We start from the raw sequence: 22,619 nt of genomic DNA, 5'->3' as shown, positions 1-22,619 counted from the left end.
CAGAGCCGTATCGGCCCTTTCGGTGAAGGTCTTCCTCTCGGCAGGCAGCTGCGTTTACAGCACAGGAGCTAAAATTAACGTCTCTTCACTCTTGAGAGCGAAATACCAGTTAAGTTTTGAAACTTTTCTTCAGTGGTGGCGATTTGGCTTCGAGACTCCATGTGGGCATGTTTATATGTAGATAAGTTGAATTAGACCCTTTTTAAAAATGGATTTAAGCTATATAAACTTCAGTCAAAAAATGGGCAAAAGTGAAAATGGGTGATGGGGTTTCTTGCATTATTCTGCAGCTTTTGGTCTAACAGTAGTGCTGTTATTCAGTGTAGGGGCCTCACGTATCTTTTCTAGCTACTTTCCTGTAGACTGCCGTACCAAACTGTTTGGACCTTGCTGTAAGTAGTCCTGATGTGAGCACACTTTTTTCTCTTAAAGGTTTGAGATGGTGTGGAGTATTTGTAGATGACCTATACGCCATTGTTTTCTCTATTTAGAGGGAAATTTTTTTTCTTATTATTTTATTTCTACTTCTGTTGAGTGGATAAGGACTACATGGAGAAATCAATGGTCAACAAACAAGAAACAGCATAGAAATGAAGTCAAAATACTTATGAGTCTACATACTTAACATCCTCAGAGAGCTGCCTACCAAGATGAAGAGATTAGTACTAAAATTTTCTAGCAACACTATTATTCTCTGCTATATATAGATGTATATACATGTAAAATAGGTTATTCTAGCAAGTTGGTTATTCTAGTTTTTCTGCCTATGTTGACTGAAAAATACGTTGTCAACTGGTACATGCAAATGTTGCTTTCATTCTTAAAAGCCTTAATTTACACTGTCAGCTCACACTTAGACTGTCCTTCTGAAAGAAAATGGAAGTAAATGAGTCGGAACCGAGGCGTGTAATGTCATTCTTGAGTTTCAGAGTCCTTGCAGGTCTAAGTTGAAAGAGTTTTGCATCTAAACTGCTTGAGTTTATGATGTGTATTTGGAAGATGATTGCGAATGTTTCTGGAGAAGTAATTTTATGATGTTAGAAAGACCTTGACTTAGTCCTGCAACTAATGAATGACTCTATCAAGACAAGCTGTATCTCTTCTACAGGCTGCAGTACTGTGTAAGGCTGTCTAAGCTGATTGTAAAAGAGCTGGCTGGAGTTTTAGAAACAGTTAGAAAGTTTAGATACTGGAGTTCTAGAAACAGTTTTAGGAACAGGCTGAGCTGCCCTGTGGATTTTTACTGGTCAGTCACAGGGGAATTCACATCTCAGTGCAAGGCAATGGCGTGGCATTCAGAAGGTGGGTGAGATGGAAGCAGAGCAGCTGGGCGCTGCCAGCTGAGGGCAGTCAGGTCAGCAGCTGACAGGCTTGACTGTACAGGGGATGCTTTGGTTTATGGCATAGGTTTTCCTCTGGCGTAGCTTAGTGTAGTTCAGCTCACTGCAGTTTTGAAGAGAAGAGCCTCAGATGGCAGTAGTGGAAGGGGACTTCGCAGCGTGTCGCGTACCAAGGTCAAGCTATTCACTTAGGTGGCTGTCTGCTGCCAGGTGAATAAAAGCTCTACTCGGCATCCTCCTGGCTGTGCATCTTGTCTGAAGTGTTGCTTTACCTTCTTCCCAATAGCTGTCAAGGGACCAGTTTCCATATCTCAGGATGCTTTTTATGCAAACTTTCAGGAGGACGCCTGAAGTGCTGTTACAGCACAAACAAGGGGGAACAGTGGTGCTTGGCTGGGCAGGTGAGCTCACTGAAGATGGAAGGATGCTTGTGCAAACAGGAAACAATTCTCAGCTACGGCAGGGTGGGTTGTCCAGGCGGCAGCCTTGCTGTAGCACCAGTGCAGGCAGAGGCAGGTTGGCTGAGCCCAGAGGTGGTGCAGCGGTGTTGATGGGGGGACATGTTGACAGGCAGTGTGGGCAGCCACAAGGTGCTCTGCTTCTCGCTTTGGGCCTCGGTACCCCACTGTAAAAACATGACTGTTCCTGTTCTATCATCTTATGTCTAAAGTTTTAGTGGTTTAGAACAAAAACAAAAAACAAACCAACACAAAAAAAAACCTTGCGTGTACCCAAAGAGCTATTTAAATCCCAGAGCTGAAACTTTCTCTTTATTGAGCAATGCTGAACATACAACCAAGTAACATAACTTTTCATTCATCTGGCATTACAGTTTTTCCTTTGTCAGCATTTTCTTGTCGAATACTAAATGTGAAATTACTAGTGACTTTCTGCTTGAAAAATATCTGCTTTGTGCCAGACCAGAGTGTTTGTTGTCTTTTTGAAAACATCTCTCTCTCAAGCATGACTATTACTTGATCTCTTGTGGGCAGTTGCAGTGTAATGCCACATAAATATTACAGTCTCGTGAATTAAAGCAAAACCAAACCGCTTGGTCTCCAGGCTGCAGTTAGGTTTTCAGAAGCATATTCCTGTCGCTGAGTAGGTCAAATCCCAAAATTAGAGCCCTGCACAGTAGTGGTTTTACAGAAATCAGTGCTGTGCAGTGAAAGCTCCAATAAATATTATTCATTTAATGGCTGATATTTAAGGTAAATTGTTGTCCAGAAGAAGGTGATGCCCTTCATATAAGCACATCGGGAATTATCAGAAATGGAGGAAGATTGTGTTAGCACATGTGGGATGGTTACCTAAGGACATACGGATCCAAGTTTTAAAGGTCTGTAGCAGCAAATGAAAGGTATTGAAATATTCATAAATATGCATGGAGGAATGTGCGTGAGTCGTGTGTGACACACAGAAGGCTGCAGTCTGCTGGAAAACATTGTTGCGCACCGGATGTGGATAAATTGCGTACTTTATTTTATGCATTTCATCCATATCCTCACCTCTGTTTTACTGCTCATCCCAAACCTCCCTATATGCTGCTTGTCCTGGCTCTTACCTATCCTCTGTTGCTTCTAAAATTGTTTTTAAGGAAAGCTGCTTGTTCAGTTTAACAAAATTGTTGATATAACACTAAATCCTCATTTGTAGTAGCCTCAGCAAGTGTATTATATACTACTGTTATTATCAGAGAGCAAAACTAAGTTCAGAAGAATGAAAATAGCTTGATCAGAAAGCAGAAGATTTAAAAGTACAGTAAGAAATAAACAAACAAAAAAAATCTGTCTGTCAAAAATTGCCAAAAATACATTATGCTACCTTTTTTCTGCTATGGAAGCAACATTACTCTTACAGGTTTTAAAAAAAAACAAGTCTGAATATGACTAATAAGAGTTTATTGTGAATGTTTTTGCAGATCCTTTTTATAGTCCTTGTTGAATTGAAGTAAGAGTGATTTAATACAATACAGATAACTGTTTTTCACCATCTCCTTCCAAGCAAACACTTCCATAAATTTCGTGAGTTCTGTCTTCCACATGGTCCCTCAGAGACTACAAATGTGCAGTTTCCTTATATATGGATTGTAAACAAGAGTGAAAGAGCATTTCAGCCTTGCAGAGTGGGAAATGGCAGAGCCTTCTCACAGGGGGCCTCTTTCAGGAAGTAATAGAATATCTTGGAATGACAGAATTTGAGAATAAGTGTTAGTATAACTTGTTGATGAAATATATTGGCCAGTCGTTGTCTCCACAATCTTAATAGATCACAGTAACAGAAGGACAAAGTGCTATAAAACCATAGCCTCATGGTGAACCATTAGCAGAAAAGCGAGCTGGTACTGGGATGACTCGTACTTGAAAGTTTGTTTTATGTGTTTGAGACGTTTTTAGAGGGGGAGAAAAAGCCTTCTGTAATGTGAGGGATATGATGTGCAGAGGGCCAAGGAAGTACCTCTGTTGTTGTTTTATGGTTTTTGCACTTTCAAGCAGCTTGGTAGAACATAAAGGTTGGATCTTGGCTCCTTTTTCCAAGCACCGTGAGCTGTTTGACCACCAAAATGCTTTCTTCTAGTTATGTGAAAAATCCTTATGCCTTCTATAGGGGATTGTATAAATAATATGCATCTGAATTTCATTCAGAACCACTTGGGTTGTAGTGAGAGATGCTCAGATCCAGGTACTAACCAACCTCAAGGATTTAAACTGGGCTGTCATGGGCGATGCTTAATGATAAATTTCCAGGTTTTTCAGATGTAATTTTTCTGCATATCCCCTTCGTTACCCTGAGGTACAGCAGCGCATTAAACACTCAGTGCTGTGCGTGGATTTTCACTGAGAGTTGTGCTTTAAGTATGCAAGAAGCTCCTTACTGCCTAGTGCTCTGCAGATGGGGCTCTGGGCCTCTCAAAATGAATGTCCCAAATTGGTGGAAGCATCTGACCTCGACCTCCTCGCTGCCCTTCTGTGGAAATGATGACAAGCCCTGCTGCACCTTAAAGGCATGTTTCAGGGATTAGGAAGTTAATGCTTGTGAAGCATTTGGATTTACAGTAATTATCTGCCTAGAGAAAATCTTGTCAGATAAATAATAATTGTCATCTCAACAGCCTATGAGTAGCATGCAAAAAAGGCACATGGCCATGTGCTGAACTATGAGAAGAACTAAAAATACTGTATTTCCTTTCTAGTGAGAGCTAGCCACTGTGTGCCAAATGAGGCATGGGGACAAGACGACTGTGGTATGCTTAAAGATTATTATTATCCATGTGCAAGAGGGGCAAAGAATCATCCTCTGCATGTCCCAGCAGTCCAGGCTTGTGGCCACATTTGGATTCTAGGCTGGGGACAGTACTCGTTCTTTTGTCAGTAAGGGTGGCACCCACATTGCCATTGGAACACATGGAATCATGATGATGATGGCCATCCTCAGAGCTGAATCAGTTTGAAGGGAGTGGGTTTCACAATCATCTGCTGATAGATGAAGGATGAAAGTCAGGATGTTTTCTCCAACCAGTTGCTGTTTTCCACAAATCCTTGTTTGTCTTTCTGGCAATTACCTCCCCATAATTACCTCCTATCAGTTTCCCTTATGGGCTCCCAGTGCAGATGCACCTCCCATACCTTTACTTCTTTTCTCCCAGTCCCAGTTAGGTTCCTTTCCTCACTCGATTCCCTGTTTATTCTTTCCTTTCCCCCATGTACTCCCTTCCCCTGCTGCATAGATCTTGCCTACAGCAGCCACTAAAGAGAAAAATCTGGCTGCCTGTGTATCTTCAGGCTAGCAAGAGGTTGCTCAGCTGTTTGGGGGATGCTGCGTGTGTAGTCTGGTCTACAGAAAGAGATCTGTGTAACAGATCGCTGGCTAGTCAGTCCACGTGAATTTTTAAAGGCTTTACTTGTGGAAATCTGATGAGTCTCAGGTACACACGATCCTGACAAAATTACTCTAAAGAAGAGCATGGGTGTCTGAAAACTTGGAAATTAAAGTGTGGTTATGGATGCTCAGCTGTTCAACTTGAGAGGCCATATCAAGTAGAGTCTTGAGGATGTTTTTTGAGGGTCTGGTAGCACTCTTTTAGAGTCAAAACCTGTCGATGAACAGACTATGTCATGAGATTGGTGGATTTTACCTAACAAAGTGGGTGTTTTGGAGAACTGCATTAAAATTCAGTGACAAAATTACATTTCCCATACAGAATTACTTTCTTTTTTAATTTAGAGCAAGTACTCCACTAACGAAGGCAAATTGAAAGGAGCAATTACATGCAGGGAATAGCCTGGAGTTATAATAGGAGTCAGCTGCATGGTAAAGACACCAAATGTCTTTCTGGAATGAACCAGCAAGAGCATTTGCAATACACCTCAGCTCATGTTGTGTGCAGCTTTGCATACTGCTGGTTCAGACAAAAGCTGGAAGATGCTGCCAAGAAATAATGAGCGAGTTAGAAAATACAACCTATGAGGAAAGTTCGAAGGAACAGAATTTACTTAGTCTAGAAATGTCAGGACTGAAGGAGCCCTAGGGCAGGCATTTGGTGTGGATAGTGGTTAATCTGCCTATCATCCAGAAGGAACAGGCTTTGTCCACGGTGCGTAGTATATTAAATCTGATACTGTGAAAACCGTTTTCATGCTATGTTCTGCAAGAGTTTATTTCTTAGGGTTGCGAACATTTTATGCAGGAGAAGAGGGAAGGGTTTTTTTCCTTCGGGAGAAGGAAAGAAATAGAGAGGAGATGACATCCTGACGTTCCTTCTAGCTTTTGCATGTCTGTGATACTACTTGAGCATGGATGTGCTCCAGTTTTCCAGTTGTTTATAACTTTATCAAATTTGGATGGATTTTCGTAGGGATTACAGAATTAAAAGCAACACATGCTGATCAAATTTCAAGTACCTCTTCCAAAATATGGAGAACTCTTTATTATTGATAAAAATGGAGGTTTTGTTATCATTTACAAAAATACATTTTATCTTGTCTTGTTCTGGGAAGTAGTTAACCCTCTGTGACCAAACTGCTTCCTCCTGCCCCCCAGATTGCCAATACTTAGCATACAAAGTTTAGGTCAGATGGTTAAAGTTTAGGAAAGTTACAAGCAGCTAAAAACAAGGTCTAAGGGGAAGTTTCATGTAGCATTAATAACAGGCAAAGCTACCAGCCACACCTATAATAATCTTATTTCTATCAAAGCCAGATTTCCTTGATGATTCTCAAATGTTTCTACAGGCTTTTAGAGAAGATCTGGAATGCCTTATTCAGGAACAGATGAAGAAGGGCAATAACCCCACTGGACTGCTTGCGTTACAGCAGATTGCTGAATACATTACAGCAAGCTCTTTCGCAGGTTTTTCCTCATCTTCACTCAGTAAGTGAATTTTACATATAATTGCACTTTTTCTCTCTCTTTTTTTATAGAATCATAGAATGGTTAGGGTTGGAAGGGAGCTCAACCATCATCTAGTTCCAACTCCCCTGTCATGGGCAGGGAAACCCTCCACTACACCAGGTTGCCCAAAGCCTCATCCAACCTGGCCTTGAACACTTCCAGGGATGGGGCATCTACAACTTCTCTGAGCAACCTGGTTTTTATTATCACTAGGGCTCAGCAATGCTGAGGTCTCCTCTTTCTTTGAATAAAAGTTCTGTCAGAGCTTGCTTCAGCTGTGTAGTAGTACAGATGGTGGCCTTAACTTTCCTTTTTAAACTTCTTTCTCTCAAATTCTTTGATTTGTATAATGATATCCAAAATGTTTGGAGTCCTCACACTCAGTTATTCTAGAATTTGCTAATAAAAGTGTAACTGAGGTAGGGAACAAAATGCTATACACTGTTACTATTAGCAGTTTAACTCGAGCATAAGCTGAAATGTGAAATACTTAGCCATTTAGATTGTTTATTTTTCTGCTCTTGCATATAAATTGTTATTAAAAAAAAAGAGGGGAGAGAATAGCCTGGCAAACTGAATCATTGCAGAAACAGCTCCCACGGTTAAAAACAGCTTGTAGTATGCACTCTAGTTATAAAGATGTGGCTGTGATCTTTCATTTAACACCCAAGTTCTTCCTTCCAAGTCATGAAGCACTGAAACGTTAAAGTCTATTTAAATGCTGTGGGTGGACATCATATGGGAGCTTACAAGCCTGAAGTACCGTGACAGCTGTCAGCATTCAGCATCTTTGAGAATTGGTCCCAAAATGGCACTTCAGAGTTCATTTAATAAAATAAGTGGAAGAGAACAACAGAGAGCTCAAATAATCTCATCTCCGAGTCTCTGGTTGGTTAGTGAGACTGTGGGTCTGACTTGTCTCTGCTGCGTTTGCACAGGGACTCGGACAGGGCAACTAATCTCAAGTGCATACTCTTTTTGTTGAAAACCAAAACGATTTTTACCTCTTCTGGTTGTGACTTTCCCTGTAAGCAGAGGCTGTATCTCTCAAAGGGGTATCACACATTTGTGAAGGAGAGAAGGGTATGTTGGTGTAGTCGCAAGTCAAAGAGATAAATTGATCTTTGTGATTTCTCTGTTAAGAGGTGATCTCTTCTGTCTAAGGGTTTGAGAACTCTTGCAGTAATCATAATTTCTTCATTAGGACTAAATTAAAGTGCTAAGACTGAGACATCTCTTCAAATTAGTTATACTGGTGTCAGAAGTCCAGCAGGAATGTGTTCTCCTGTAATTTTCAAAGTAACATGTGAAAATACTTCATTAGTGGCAAATGTCTTAGAGCACAGTTCTAGTCCTATATAATATCTTGAGTCAGGATTGAATTCAAGTGGTACCTCAAAGGAAACCTTTATTTCACCTCTCTCGTGTTTGAAAGGGAGATGAAGACGTAAATTTGGGGTGTGGCTCCTACTGTCTTAAAGTAACAGAGGTTTCAGTAAAGACCTTAGAAATCCCAGCAGTGCAGTTCCAGTTTAATAATTGCTGGTACTGCTATGCTAACAATTTAAACACGCTGCTTCTGGAAGATCATGACATAGCCAGAAGTTATTTATTTGTCTGACTGACCATCATCTTTTTTTATCTGTTTTTCAGGCCATGGAATGATTACACCCATCAATGATCTACCTGGGATCGATACCTCCTCGTTTGTTAAGGGAGAAAAACTTACTCGTTGCAAGTTAGCCAGTTTATATAGATTGGCTGACTTGTTTGGGTGGGCACATTTGCCAAACGCCTATATCACAGTAAGTATTTTACAGAATAAAATTTTTTATTTGGAATCTTACCTATTCATTCAAATTAGTTTTCCTGCTGAATAGTATAAATTCAAAAATAGATCACTAATCTGTTTTCTTCCTCCTTTGCAGGTAAGAGTAAGCAAAGAACATGACCATATTCTAATCATTCCAAGAGGTCTGTCCTTTTCTGAAGCTTCAGCTTCTAATTTGGTACGTGATTCACCTGCTGTAATAACCAGCAAGGCCCAACCTGTTTTCTAAAATACTTCTGTGGCTGTTAAAATGGACTTCTAAACTATAATCATGCTGTTATTTGTTTTTTAATGTTTACCCACCAGATGAAAAGCTGGTTAACTATTTAGATACTAACATCCTTTTTTCTCAGCAATTCTTTTTGGGTTTAGCTTTGCTTTCTGTTGCTTTGTCTTCAGCTTCAATGTGGAGCAGAAAAGTTTTGTTTCCCTGTCTGATGAAGCTCATCAAATAGCCTCAGTGTAACAGCAACCTTTTATAACCTGACAATATGGTAATACATATGAAATGACTCTGTAGGAGTAGTGTTAGTAGAATCAGCTCTTATCTTTATAAGTAGGGAAATGAAGTTGAATCATCTTCTGCAGGCCCAACAAAGGAACTGGGTGAAGTTACAGATTGGCATTTCGGCAATGGTAGCTGCTATATCACGCATCTTTTGGTGCAGAACCTGCCGTCTGTTCTTCATGCCAGTATGTATCTGTAAAGAAACTACCTCCAGTTGAAAGGGGGAGCAAATTGAGATTGGTAGCATTACACCAGCAAACACAGAACCAAAATACGAACATGAGAACAAGACCTGATACCACCTCACTGTTGTTTTTTGTTGGTCCCGGAATTATTATTTTAATATTCACATGAAATTGAAAATTCCCTGTGCATTTAACTTTATTCTTGGAAATTTCTTAGAGACTGAATTTTCTTCATATTTAAAATGTAGGAAATGATAACGAAACTGAGTTTTGAAAGTCAGAAACAAGGAAAGCTCAGCTAGACCAAAGAAGAATGTATGTTGTATCAGTCTTATCTCTACTTCTTCCATGGCTGAACTTTCAACAAGTGTCAAGGGCTTGGACAGCAAGATGGTTTACTGACACACAGCTTCATGGCTGCTTTCCTACTCTTTTTCGTACTCCGAACCCTAAATGTGCAGGGGGAAATTTGGCACCAAGTAAGAAAGGGATGGTAGTTTGTAGATAATGGCAGTTGTCACAAACTTTTTGAATATTTTTCCTTTGTTTGACTTTTCCAGGTTAAAGTAAACATTCTAGGAGATGTAGTTGACCAGGGAAGTACAACTCTAAGTATTGACAATGCAGGATTCAGTCCACACGTGGCCATCTACTCCATGCGCCCTGATGTCAGATGTGTAATACACATACACACTCCTGCAACAGCAGCTGTAAGTCTTCCTTCTAGCATAAAGTGTAAAAGAAAACAAATTTGCCTTATGAACTTAGAGCACATTTCTGAATCTGAATCACTGCTTGTGGCGGTTTTAGTTTTGTTCTTAACATTGACTCTACACTGGTAAGGAAAGGTGTGAGGTTATTAAATACCAATACAGACAAAGAGGACTGGGCCACTGCAGTGAAATGGGTAGGAATAAAGTGATGTTCAAATATGATGGTACTCAGGTTGAGGAGTCTGTAAAATATATAGTGTACACAGGCTTCATTTATAGCATCTTAGACCATATAATGTGCTGTATACATCATCATTTGCATTATTCAACTCTGTTTTTAAGTGGCTTAATTAGTAGTTATGTTCAGTTTGGATTTACCTCACTACTAAAAAATCGCAGTTAACGTATAAGTTAAAAATGGTCTGTACAACGCCGATTAAAGTGTAAGGAGACTTGAAAGAATTGATTTCAGATAAATAGATAAATTCATATTGTTATATATATAAATGCATATATGTGCATTCCTTGACTAGAGACAAAAAAGGAATGGATAATTTCTTTTGTACTAGCTTTTTGAAGTTATAAATGTTGGAAAGAAGGAAGAAACATTAAGTAAGCTTATGCTGAGAGTTAAACGTGGATATAATTCACAAAAATGAACTTAGTTGGGATAGTTTGTCTTTTCCTGTAATGAATCTGTCCCTAGGTTGGGTAGCAGCAACTCTGTCACCCTATTGCAAATTAGACTGGGGGAGGAGGGGGGAAGGTATTGTTTCTAAGCTTTCACTATGGAGAGTTTGTCTCTGTTCTAGCAAAGATACAAAGTACATCCTGCCAAGGCTTGGGCAGTTGAGATGCGGGTTTTAAGAGTTTCCTTTTTTTCCCAATTATCAGTACTTCACTTTCTTGAAACAGGTTTCATCTATGAAGTGTGGCATCCTTCCCATATCACAAGAGGCTTTGATTCTGGGAGATGTTGCTTATTACAACTACCAGGGATCTCTTGATGAGCAGGAAGAGAGAATTCAGCTTCAGAAAGTTCTTGGACCCAGTTGCAAGGTATTCAACCTCATTCAGGCTCTTCATAAACAATTTTCATGTACTGCGCCAGTTTCTACCATTAAACATTAGTGTCTTCATTTACTAGGTGTTAGTCTTGAGAAACCATGGTGTGGTAGCACTAGGAGAGACACTGGAAGAAGCATTCCACTATATTTTCAATGTGCAACTGGCCTGCGAAACACAGGTGAGAGACAAGTTATCTGTATTTCCTTTCAAACACTTATGCAGCTGAGTTATAAATTACATCCCAAATGGGAAGATCTCTAATATTACAAAATATTTGGGGTTGTGGAATCTGGTAATCATATGCCAGGTCATAGTCAGAGATATTGGAATAATCAGGAGAACATAGAAGGGACAGCACAAATACTGTATCACTCTTCCTAAAATGAATATCAGTGTTGTTACACTCTGAAGGGTACAGGTTTTGTTCCATGCTGTGGAGAGTGAGCTTCATGCAGAGAATCTGTTGGATATTAGATTCAGTGGTACTCGCTGCATGTGGAAGTGCGACTTAAGCTCTCTCGACATCTAGCTCCTTTATCAAAGTTGAATGTTGTGACAAGAAAAGAAACTTCTCCCTATGATCACAAAGATTTGTAAAACCAAATAAACAAAAGGTCTTTGGAGCAATGGTAGACACTAGCGTGTTTAAAAATAACTTGAGTCCCAAAATTGGTTGTTTCTGTTTTGTCTAACTTTAAATACCTAGTTTGGTATCTAGATAATATCTATAACCTGTGGAGAGGGACCACTGAAAGTGTCCTCACCTTCCATAAATCTTAAGCCCGTCCCCAGAAACTTCATCATTTTGCTCTTACTTCTCCTGTGATCCTGTCCTCCCAAGTAGGTGTTTGGGGGTGCAAATGGCAGTCACCCACTCCTTGCCTTTCCTCCCTTGCCCTGTCATTCATTTTGAGTTCAATCACTCATTCGTTTTGAAACGGATATAAAAATGAAAAATTTTTAGTCTTGTGATGCAGAAGGACCTTTTTAAAGTACTCTGAAAGCTAGTGTTTGGCTGCTTCTTTTAAAATGCAATTATTAGGAGATATTATTATCCTTTCTATAAGAATCACTTGCTATATATTTTAATATATTTTTGCACAGCAGAAAACTAGCCTGAGAAATAACTGCAGCATGTGTTTAAGTATGTTTCTCCTGTGAATTCAGAAAAGCAGAGAATCCAAAAGCTTTTCCACAAACGAAATACACTCGTTGATGTCTCTAGGTTCATGCATTAGCTGGAGCAGGTGGGATAGACAATCTCCTACTACTGGACCTGCAGAAGTTCAAGCCTTCCACACACGGTGTGGCAGCAACTGGAGGAGGTGGAGTTAATATGGCTTCGCAACAAAAATGGAAAGTTGGGGAGCAAGAATTTGAAGCGCTCATGCGGATGCTGGACAACCTGGTGAGAGCACGTTGGTGGCATTGTCCATCGAGTTTCTGTAATCTTTTACGTGTAGGATTAGCTTCTGTAAAGCAAACGATTTCTTCTGGTTTCTTTGTGAGTTTGAAAATAAAGATGGAGTAACTTTTATTGTATATGGAATCTCTTCTCCTTGGTTTAGTTTTTATGATGTCACTGTATCTGAGAGTAGTATTCTGTCTTGATAAGAATTTATAATGTTTTGAGCTTAAATTTTGTCCAGCCCATCTCACAAACATGTTTGATCTTTGTAGTAGCTTAGTAGTAAAATATATTTTAAGTGCCATGTAGTAAATAGATATAGCAGTTTCTCTCTATGCTGTCAGGAAATAAGAATAAGATGATAATTTATTATGTATTTGAAATGCCCGTTTCACTGCACTATAAATTCTGGAATAGCTTTTAATATAAATAGGGCGAGGAATGGGGGAGTGTCATTGTCATGGTTTAACCCCAGCCGACAACTGAGCCCACTCGCCCTCAGTGAGATGGGGGAGAGACTCAGAAGGGTAAAAGTGAGAAAACTCATGAGCTGAGATAAAGACAGTTTAATAGATAAAGCAAAAGCAGCACACACAAGGGAAGCAAAATAAGGAATTCAGTCACTGCTTCCCATTGGCAGTCAGGTGTTAAGTCATCTTCAGGAAAGCAGGGATCCATGACGTGTAACACTCACTTGGGAAGAAAAATGCCATCGCTCAGAACATCATCCCCTTCTTTCTTCTTCCTCCTGCTTCATATGCTGAGCATGACGTCATATGATGCGGAATATCCCTTCCATCAGTTGGGATCAACTGTCCCAGCTGTGTCACCTCACAGCTTCTTGTGCAATTCCAGCCTGCTCGCTGGTGGGGTGAAGTGAGGAGCAGAAAAGGCCTGGACTCTGTGTAAGCACTGCTCAGCAATAAGGAAAGCACCTCTGTGTTATCAACACTGGTTCCAGCACAAATCCAAAACACAGAGCTCTTCTAGCTGCCAAAAAGAAAAACTCTGTCCCAATCAAAACCAGAGCGGCCTTCAACGTCCACAAAGGTGGGAGGGAGGTGAAGTGTGAGTGGAGTCCTGTCCAGCTGCTACGGTACTCTATTTTAAATGGGTCTCTCGAATGTTAGTAGTGTGAATGATTGAGGGATGACATCACGAGCCCCTTCTATGAATAGCCCAGTAGACCTGTTTAATGCATGTAGGGCAGCATAAAACTTCCATGACTTCTGCGGATACCTTTTTCTGAATTTATTTAATTTTTTTATTTTGAATTTTTTTTTTTTTCCTCTTCCATAGGGATACAGAACTGGCTATGCCTATAGGCAACCATTGGTCAGAGAAAAACCCAGACATAAGAGTGACGTCGAGATCCCAGCCACTGTGACTGCCTTTTCCTTTGAAGATGATACAGTACCACTTTCCCCCCTGAAATTCCTGGCGCAGAGGCAACAGAGAGAAAAGACAAGATGGCTGAACTCTCCGAACACATACTTGAAAGTTAACGTGCCTGAGGAGTCCTGGAATGGGGAAACCAGTCCCAGGACTAAGATCACGGTAGGAAGATATTTTAGACAGTCGCTTGGTTTTTGTGCTACTTGAAAGTAAATTACCCACAGTTTATATGAAGAAATTTTTGACAGGAGGAGACTTAATGACATCAGTACTAAGGGCCACCTCTGTTTGGGGAAGAGGGGTTTAACTGTTTGGAAGAATAACAGTTTATGATAAAATTTAACGATTATTTCCCATTTGTTACTAGCTCTTCTGATTCCTGAAGTAGAAAACAGTTTTTCTACCATATCTTTTTGTGCTATTAATTATCCACCAAACATAGTAAAGTTTTAGATCACCCATGTATTGCTCTCTTCTCTACACAAGGGAAACACAAGCTGTGATTAATCTCTAATTGCCCCTTTCCTGTTCATGAGCCTAGTGAAAACAGACTTTGAAGAGTCTGTTCACGCTGCTACTCTTAATGATGATCGAGTTTTTTCCTCTTCCTTCAGCTCACCAAGATGCTTCCACTGTGTTTCCAGCCTGGAGAGAGGTGGTTCTCCTGGGTCTACGAAGAGTGTTTATTGCTTTCAGGCTACTCCCAGTTGCACAGTACAACTATAAAAGCATCAGCTCCTCCTGCTGGCAGGCTAGCGAGGTTTCTCAAGTTCGGGAGAAACACCCTCAGCAACTGATTTAAATCCCTGCTTACAAAGGAAGAAACTACAGTCAAAATGTGTGATTAGCAGTGGTGGAAGTCAATTACGTGAACAAGGGCTCTGGAGCTGGTGGATCTATGTGCCAGTTACTAGGAAGCGTGATAATTTCTAAATATGGTGTCATTAGTACGCAGTACTGCATTTTTCAGGAGTGTAGTTCAGTGTTTACAGAAAGTAATCTTGATGATACATGTTCAAGGCAACTTAAATCCTCTTGGGCAAACACACAAACCTGTAAGGAGTTGGGATTATTTTGTGGGTGTCACGCAGCATTGAGAATAAAGTCAGAAAGCCCTTTCTTTATATCTCTACTTTAACAGTAAGACAACACTAAGAATTGTTTCTCTCCATCATGCTGGATTTTCTAGCTTGCTTTTTTTTTTTTTTTCTTGAAGTGGATGAAAGCTGATGACTCCTCCAAGACTAGTGGAGGAACACCAATCAAAATTGAAGATCCAAACCAATTTGTTCCTCTAAACACAAACCCAAGTGAAGTGTTGGAAAAGAGAAATAAGGTAAAAGAAGTGTAATGAAATGAAAATCGTAACATTTCCAAATAAAATTATATGTTCAAGTAATGATTCAACACAGCAGTAGAATAACATTTTCAAATGTTCTGATTTTACTAAGAAGTTTCTTACATCATATGTAATTTTTGGTGCTAAACAGCATGTATTTAAATGTATGATACCTATGAAGTCTGTAGATACATATGAAATATATATATAAATTTTGAATGCAATAGTTTGATGAAGGATGAGTATTACCTCTGGAAATGATAGACTGGAAATGGTAATCCCTGTTATTTAGCATTATATTTAGTGGATAATTAGGTGTCAACATGAACCGAATTTGTGTGTCATCTACAGCATGATTCAATCTCAGACTGTAATCCCACTCTGTTCTGTATTCATTTGCTTAGCATTTTTTAAACTGAAGTTTGTACGGTCCAGGCCGCTTCCTAATGGCAGTAAAAAAAGAAAATGAGAGATTATTGTTCGACCTCTCTGTAAACACAAGTATCTCGCTGCCTTTCCCTTCCAGCACGTAAGACGCTGACTGTCAGGCTGAGCAAGTACTCCACCCTAGGCAAAACTGCATTAGCAGATATTCAGGATGCTTTCCATTTGATGACATTTTTTTTCTTTCTTTCTTGGAAAGTACCATATCAGTATCCATGGGGACTGAACTGGAGTTAGAAGGAGCAACTCCCTTCCTCAGAATGGAACGGCACCCTCTAATCATCTAGAGATTAATCATTCAAGCCCTAGACATTGGTTTTTAAAGTCATGCATGTCACTGTCTCATTAGATAGTTTATTCCTATTTTTCTACAGTATAATTTTTTTTATATGATCTGTATTTGTGTTTATATCTGATCTGTCAGTCTCTTAAGCACTGAAAATGTGAAGCTAGGGCTGTTGGTTTGGGGAAAACAGTGAACTATTCACAGAAGAAAAACTTTACCAACCTTTGTGACTGCAGAGCTCTCTCCAGCAGCTTAATAGGGGTCATTTATGGGATGGAGAGGACACATTCAGAGACGTTGGAGCTCATTTCTGAATACTGGCTTGCATGAAGAGCAGAAGCTGGGAGTACTCGAATCCCAGGGGTACTCGAAGGGCTACACAAGATATGCAGCGCTTTCAGAGGCGGAAGGAGAGTTCTTAATTTTTAGGTGCAGCAGCATATAGCTTGATCCTCCAGCCATTCCCTGCTGCCATTCCCTGCAGCCTGTGTTACTGGCTTTGCAGAGCTGATGGGCATAGGATTTGTTAAAGAGAAATATCTGTTTCTAACCTGGTGTATTTTCTCTATGTAGATAAGGGAGCAAAACCGGTATGACCTAAAGACAGCGGGACCACAGTCTCAGCTGCTTGCTGGGATTGTTGTGGATAAAAAGCCAAGTCCAGTGAGTAGGACATAATTGATTGATTTACAAATATTTGGATTGTTTGGCTGCCTGTCTTTCAAACATCAGTTTGTGCCATTTTCTTTCTAAATGCTTTGCTTATATATGCAAATTTTGGATGTGTGATACATTTTATTCACATTTCATTTCAGAGGTTTAGAATGTTAGTTTTGAATGGAGATAGGCATGGTAAGTTTGCCCACCATTAATTTTAATGAAGTAGGACCCCTATCTAAAACCATTTAAGCTAAAGAGTGATGAACTTTGCAATGCATGGTGCCAAAAATAATCTTTTCATTAGTCTGTGGAACTGCTGCTAAAGGAAATGATTGAGGCTCAGAAATAACTGAGTTTAAAAGGTAGGATGGGACTATGTAGAAGGCAGCTTTCATTAGAAACTATTGGGAGAGAGGGAGGGAGGGTTTCCAGTTTGTTACCTGTCCACACTAATCTTTTCTTGAATAGAATATACTTACTTCCAAACAGTACAGAAGTACAGATATCCCTAATAAGGTTACCTAACAAACTGTGATAAATTGTAATTGGAATTCTATAGTTCTGAGAGTTTCCAACCAGCCATGGGTTAGTACATCTATTTCTTCATTTTGGTTTCAGATATTCTTTTGAGATAACCCTAGTTTGCATATTTATTTCAGGCAAAAAAGAATATTTTCCAAATGAGTTTTCTTTCAACATGAGAATAATTTTAATTTTGTCATTGTAAGATTCATCTCAGAAGAGCTTTTCCAGTTAGATTCCTAAACTGTTTAGAGCACAGTCGCTTTCCTACAAAAATGTTCTTAGAACTTGGGGCATTTGCAGAAAATATGGGAAACCTTATTTTTGAATCCTTGTTGTTAAAGGACTTTCACTTCTCCGAAGATTATGTTAGTCCCTGAAGTGTAAGCTGTTGAGGCAAGTTTCTATTCTGAAGCTATCTCCCTTAATACAAAAAAAAAAAAACTCAAATAATGATTGTGCTGCTGCAAAAGGATGGTGATTTACAGCTCAGTAGTCAGTATTTGTTACTATGTGAATGCCTATTAAATGGGGTAATTTTTGTAAGGATGCATCTGTGTTTTTCTTCTGTATTCCTTGTCAATCTGGTGTCACCAAACTTTGAACAAAAAAAGAGACATTAACCATGTACAGCTTGCTTGCTTATTTCTCTCTTTTTAAGTGTTAAATTTTGTGGTTTTCTCTTTTCCAGCCAATGCAATTTGAAGATGATGAGCACGCACCACCGGCACCACCCAACCCCTTCAGCCATCTCACAGAAAAGGAACTGGAAGAGTACAAGAAGACAATTGAGCGCAAGCAGCAAGGGTTGGAAGGTCAGTGGTGTGTTTTTGAATGTTAGGGTTTGCATTTTAATAGTGAGTTCATTTTCGGTTTCAAAATATCTACTGTAAAAAATGCATTCATGTTATTTATTAGCATATACTGTTGGCAACTACTTTAGAACTTACAATTCCTTGAGATGGTGGAATTTTAGGGGGGAGGAGGGGGGTGTTTGTGTTTTTTTTCACTTTGGCTAGTGCTAAAATTAAAGCAATTAAATGTTTACACAGAAATGTAAACACACTTTAACATAATGGCTTTTTTGTCAGAATCATAGAATAACTTAGGTTGGAAGAGCCCGTGAAGGTTGCCTTAGTCCAACCTACTCCTCAAAGTTAGGTCAAGTTGCTCAGGTCTGTGACCAGCTGAGCAAAAGTTTACTGAGAAGTTTGGTCTTGGCTTCTGTAATTTTTCTTTTATTCTCCCAATGTGCAAGACTCATCTACTTTCACTTTTTACATCTTCTTCCAATGCTACTACTCCATAGGGAATTACTAATTCAGAGTTTATATATATTTTTTTTTAATTTTTTTTTTTAACAATAACATTTACTATGCATTCATCTTCACTAATATTGTGTAATAAAACTATTTTTCTAGTATTGCTTTCAGGGCATAGCATAATAGCTTACTGTAACAGCAAACTGTGTGACTTATGGCTAGATAAAACCATGGGATATGCTACTTGGAATGCAACCGTGCCGCCCTTTTTCATGCTTTCTGTAACTAATACATAATGATTGTTAGCAGATAAAATGTGTAAATGCATAATTCTGTAGAGTTTGAACTGTGTATTGTAACTTCTTGGTGTTGTCAGCATGAGCAACGCGATGCTAGCAGAGCTGTAAATCTTGTAACACTAGCGCCGACGTTCTCGCTTGGTTTTTACCTTTGCATGGCTACTAATTCAAATCTTGTCCTGCAGATGCTGAACAGGAATTATTCTCAGATGACGGTTCATCTGTGTCACAAATTCAGTCACAAACTCAATCCCCGCAAAATGTCCCAGGAAAGTTAGAAGGTATTCCATGCAATTTCTGTACAGCGCCAATGGCTCTGATAACGCGAGTCCTCCACCCTGCTGCTGCGTTCTTACACTTGCGTGAAGTCGACTGAGCCAAAAAGAGCCCTTTTGTACCAAGTCTGGGTGTGATTCTGTCCAGAAAAGTTTTTCCCAATTTTTTCTAATACATAATTCTCACAAACAGAAAATAATGTAGGGCATACAGAAACTTAGGTATTAGTAAAGTGGAGAAAATAAATATTATATCTTTATTTTACTGAAAGTGTTAAGATTAGGGCTTTTGCCTAAGACTTTTCCAGCAAAGTCTAAGAAGGCATTTTGAAAGGCTAGTTCTCCAGAGACTTCTGTATGAAATGGACACGGTTTCATAAATAAACACTAATAAATAAATAATAAATAATAATAAGTAGACAATAAACAGTGTCTCTTGCAGTAAAGCGTAATTCTAAGTGTGCTTAAGACTGCATACATATATGCTGTGTAGATTGTATTCGTATATACTGAACACAGCTTGAGCTGTATGGATACCTCAGCCCATTTTCCTTTAGTGACATTTTCACAGTATTGTCTGGTTACAACAAGTAAGAAGTAGATAAAGGGAAAAAAAACCCACCTCTAAGTGCTTGGGGTTTCATTCTTTGGATCCACGGTCCAGACTCACAGACTTTGTTTTGATACTGGGTTTTTGCATGATATCGTGCATAAATAATGGCAAAATTGTCTGTTCTTTCAGAAAATCACGAAGATCTCTATACCCAGAATGCAAACCTGATATCTGTGGAGTTGCCGGTTGTGGTGGTGAACGGCAAGGAAGACGCACATGATGTGGAAGAAGATCTCACCAAGAGGGTCAGTCAGTTAACCACTAGTACTGTGGAGAGCGTAGAGATTACGATTAAAAGCTCTGAAAAGATAGAAGAGACCCTGTCCCCTGAAGGGTCACCTTCCAAATCACCATCAAAGAAGAAGAAGAAATTCCGCACCCCATCTTTCCTGAAGAAGAGTAAAAAGAAGGAGAAAGTAGAAGCATAAGTGCAGTTCTGTTGTGAGGAGACATTGCACATTTTAAACATTTAAGTTGACCATTAGCAGCGTAGTGGTAGGGGTGTGCAGTAACTGGACTTTTAACCTAAACAAAAAGGAACTGGAAGAGATTTTGCTTTAAAAAACCAACCAACCAAACAAACAACAAAAAAAACTTTCACGTTAATTGAAAATTAATTCATCTCTCACTTGACTGTGTCCAAAATTGCTATGAGGGTTGGAAACGTTCGTTAGTTTCATGTAGAACTACACTGGCAGGTGCTCAGTTACCGTCATAGCAAGGTCGAATACCATCACAGTATGCAGCAGCAAGTTCTGCTTGGAGTATTTTGCAGACCTTAAATTTTTCAGTACAGTTAAAGTCTTTATTAGAGTGATCATACAAGTTTTTAAAACTGCTGTCTCATTTGGTAACCAGATCATACATTTTTGTATTGTGATTTTGACCACATATTTTATTTTTCTGTACCCCTGTTTGAGTGGGTGCATATTAACAGCACACCTTTAAATCTTTTTTAAGATTAGATCATATAGAAATATTATACACTGGCACATAATATTAGGGGAAAAACTGTGTAAGAGAAAGTTTATTTGGAATTATACGAAATGTCTAAAGAATTCCATTCTTCAATAACTTTTTTGCCAAATATTTCATTTTAGTGAAATATAATTTTTGAAGACTTCTTTTTTATTCTATCAGTTGGGGGAGGGGAGAACCCTTATTTTTCAAGAAGGGGGATTTTATACACTTAACATTGATAATTTAGTTTAACTGGCAAAACAAAAAGAAGATTTTATATGTTCAAATGTTTGTATACCATTCAGTATAAAGGTATTATAAGCATGTGAACCGAGCATTTATTAGTAGAGTGTATTTAAGAATGCTTGGTTTAGAGTATACTTAAATATAATTCAGGAATCCAGGGACTTAGAAATCAAAGAGTAAAAGCATATAAAATTGAACTGGATTCATGTTTAAAAATTACTTGTGGGTTGTTTTTTTTTCTCTCTCTCATGGTATTGCTAACGAATGAAGAAAAATAATCTCTTAACATAACCAAATGAAGGAAACAAAACTGTTAAAAGGGAAAGTGAAATAGTAAGAAAATAGGAGGAGACAAAGAAAGTAAAAGTTCGGTGATTATTTTTTTTAAATATATGATATGGATTGTGGAATATTTTTATTAAATCAGCAAAGTGGCATTTCCATATTAGATGTTTTAAATAATTTGTATGGATTCATACAGAGTGCAACACTTTGGGTTTTTCTTCACTTTCATTTGAGTTGTAAAAGGGTCTCGTGAATCTGTGTTGTCCTTTGGATGAACCCAGAGCAAATCAGAGCCTAGTGCCATGGGTAAGGGTGGTTACTGCCGCTTACTCATTTTTACTGGTATTGTCATTTTAGTACTTTTACTGTATTGTAAATACAAACTAAACATAGAAATTAACATAGGGTTTTCTTCGCTGTGTCAAATTGTCTGTAAATCAGTCATCGCAGTAGGAAGTACATTTTAAAGATCCATGTGATTCCCAAATTGCCGGTTGAAATATTATACAATATATAATTGTTAAATATGGCTGGAGAGTGGTTTGGCATGCAAAAATGTTGATTATAGCATGTTTGGGGGCTGGTTAGCTTTGACCGTGTAAGTGTGATAATGCAATGTTGGAATGGATCCTGGAAACAATTTTCTAGCTATCACTAAATACTGGAATCAGTGGTTTTAATCATAGTGGAAACTTTCAGTTGCTTACTTTGGTTTTTATGTTCTACATTATTTGTGTTGTATTACAACATATGTAGAAACAGTAACCTGTGAACTACGCTTTTCATAACTTTTTTAAAAATATATCTAAATGAATGCAATGTGCATAAATATTTTTTAAAATGCAACCGTGAACTATTTGCACCTTTTGCTAATGCCTCTATTTACTTGCTTTGGCATAAAGAATGAGCCAGCCAACTCTTGTGTCCTGTGGAAAATATATAAATGTTATCTGAAATTGCTCATAGATGTAATGCTAATTAATGTTAAATCACAAATAAACAGTATTTTAAATAGATGACTTTTGTATAGCAGCTTTTTGTTTATACAGCGCTCTTGCGTCTCTTGCTTGTAGAAAAGATGCTTCAATTACGCACGTTACTTCTCAAGAATTTATTCTGAAGATGGCTTCTTGCTTGTGCTTATTCTGAAAGCTGTGCAAGAGAATGGTCTGATCTTGTTGAAGAGCAGTTGTTTTCTCTGTCACAGATCCTGGAGATGAAAGGGGACGGGCCTGTGGTAAAACATGCAGCTTTGTCAGGTTTGAGTCCGGTCGAGTTTGTGCTGCAGGGGTTCCTCTCCTGGGACGTGCTTCTCCATCTCCTTGGTCTGCATCTTCTGCTCTGCAGCATGAGTTTACATATGACAGCCTGAGATGTAGGACTCGGGTAGTTTAAGTGCTGTGTGAGTACAGAGCAGGGAAATAGCTTGTGGAAATTACTGGATTTTATCATATTATTAATGAAAACAAGTTTTTGTAGGGAAGGCTTTTAATGCAAAGATGTTTGAAGCCATCTGTGTCATGCCCTGCCAGCATATGGAGTGCCTCAGAGTCTCTGAGCCTGCAGAAGTTGCAGCGTTATGTTTTTAT

The 22,619-nt window shown here is 38.9% G+C and overlaps 1 protein-coding gene across 2 annotated transcripts in view; it reads left to right on the top strand.

The window, feature by feature from the left end:
• Positions 1 to 22,021, top strand: part of ADD3 (adducin 3) — a 66,076-nt gene extending 44,055 nt beyond the window's left edge. The window contains exons 1-14 of one of the 2 annotated variants that reach the window (XM_086617033.1): positions 85 to 108; positions 6,572 to 6,710; positions 8,385 to 8,536; positions 8,660 to 8,740; positions 9,816 to 9,965; positions 10,884 to 11,027; positions 11,116 to 11,214; positions 12,262 to 12,444; positions 13,744 to 14,001; positions 15,056 to 15,175; positions 16,482 to 16,571; positions 17,782 to 17,905; positions 18,837 to 18,932; positions 19,669 to 22,021. In XM_086617033.1, coding sequence (XP_086473159.1) covers positions 6,611 to 6,710; positions 8,385 to 8,536; positions 8,660 to 8,740; positions 9,816 to 9,965; positions 10,884 to 11,027; positions 11,116 to 11,214; positions 12,262 to 12,444; positions 13,744 to 14,001; positions 15,056 to 15,175; positions 16,482 to 16,571; positions 17,782 to 17,905; positions 18,837 to 18,932; positions 19,669 to 19,967 — 1,896 coding nt within the window. In that variant the 5' untranslated portion in view covers positions 85 to 108; positions 6,572 to 6,610 and the 3' untranslated portion in view covers positions 19,968 to 22,021. Of the gene's footprint in view, positions 1 to 84; positions 109 to 6,571; positions 6,711 to 8,384; positions 8,537 to 8,659; positions 8,741 to 9,815; positions 9,966 to 10,883; positions 11,028 to 11,115; positions 11,215 to 12,261; positions 12,445 to 13,743; positions 14,002 to 15,055; positions 15,176 to 16,481; positions 16,572 to 17,781; positions 17,906 to 18,836; positions 18,933 to 19,668 lie in introns of those variants that run through there. The other variant, XM_086617032.1, reaches the window with a different exon arrangement.
• Positions 22,022 to 22,619: the final 598 nt, after the last annotated feature.

Source organism: Tauraco erythrolophus, chromosome 9 (assembly GCF_009769465.1).
Source record: "Tauraco erythrolophus isolate bTauEry1 chromosome 9, bTauEry1.pri, whole genome shotgun sequence".
Lineage (NCBI taxonomy): Eukaryota > Metazoa > Chordata > Aves > Musophagiformes > Musophagidae > Tauraco > Tauraco erythrolophus.
This window is presented reverse-complemented; position numbering and strand designations above follow the sequence as displayed.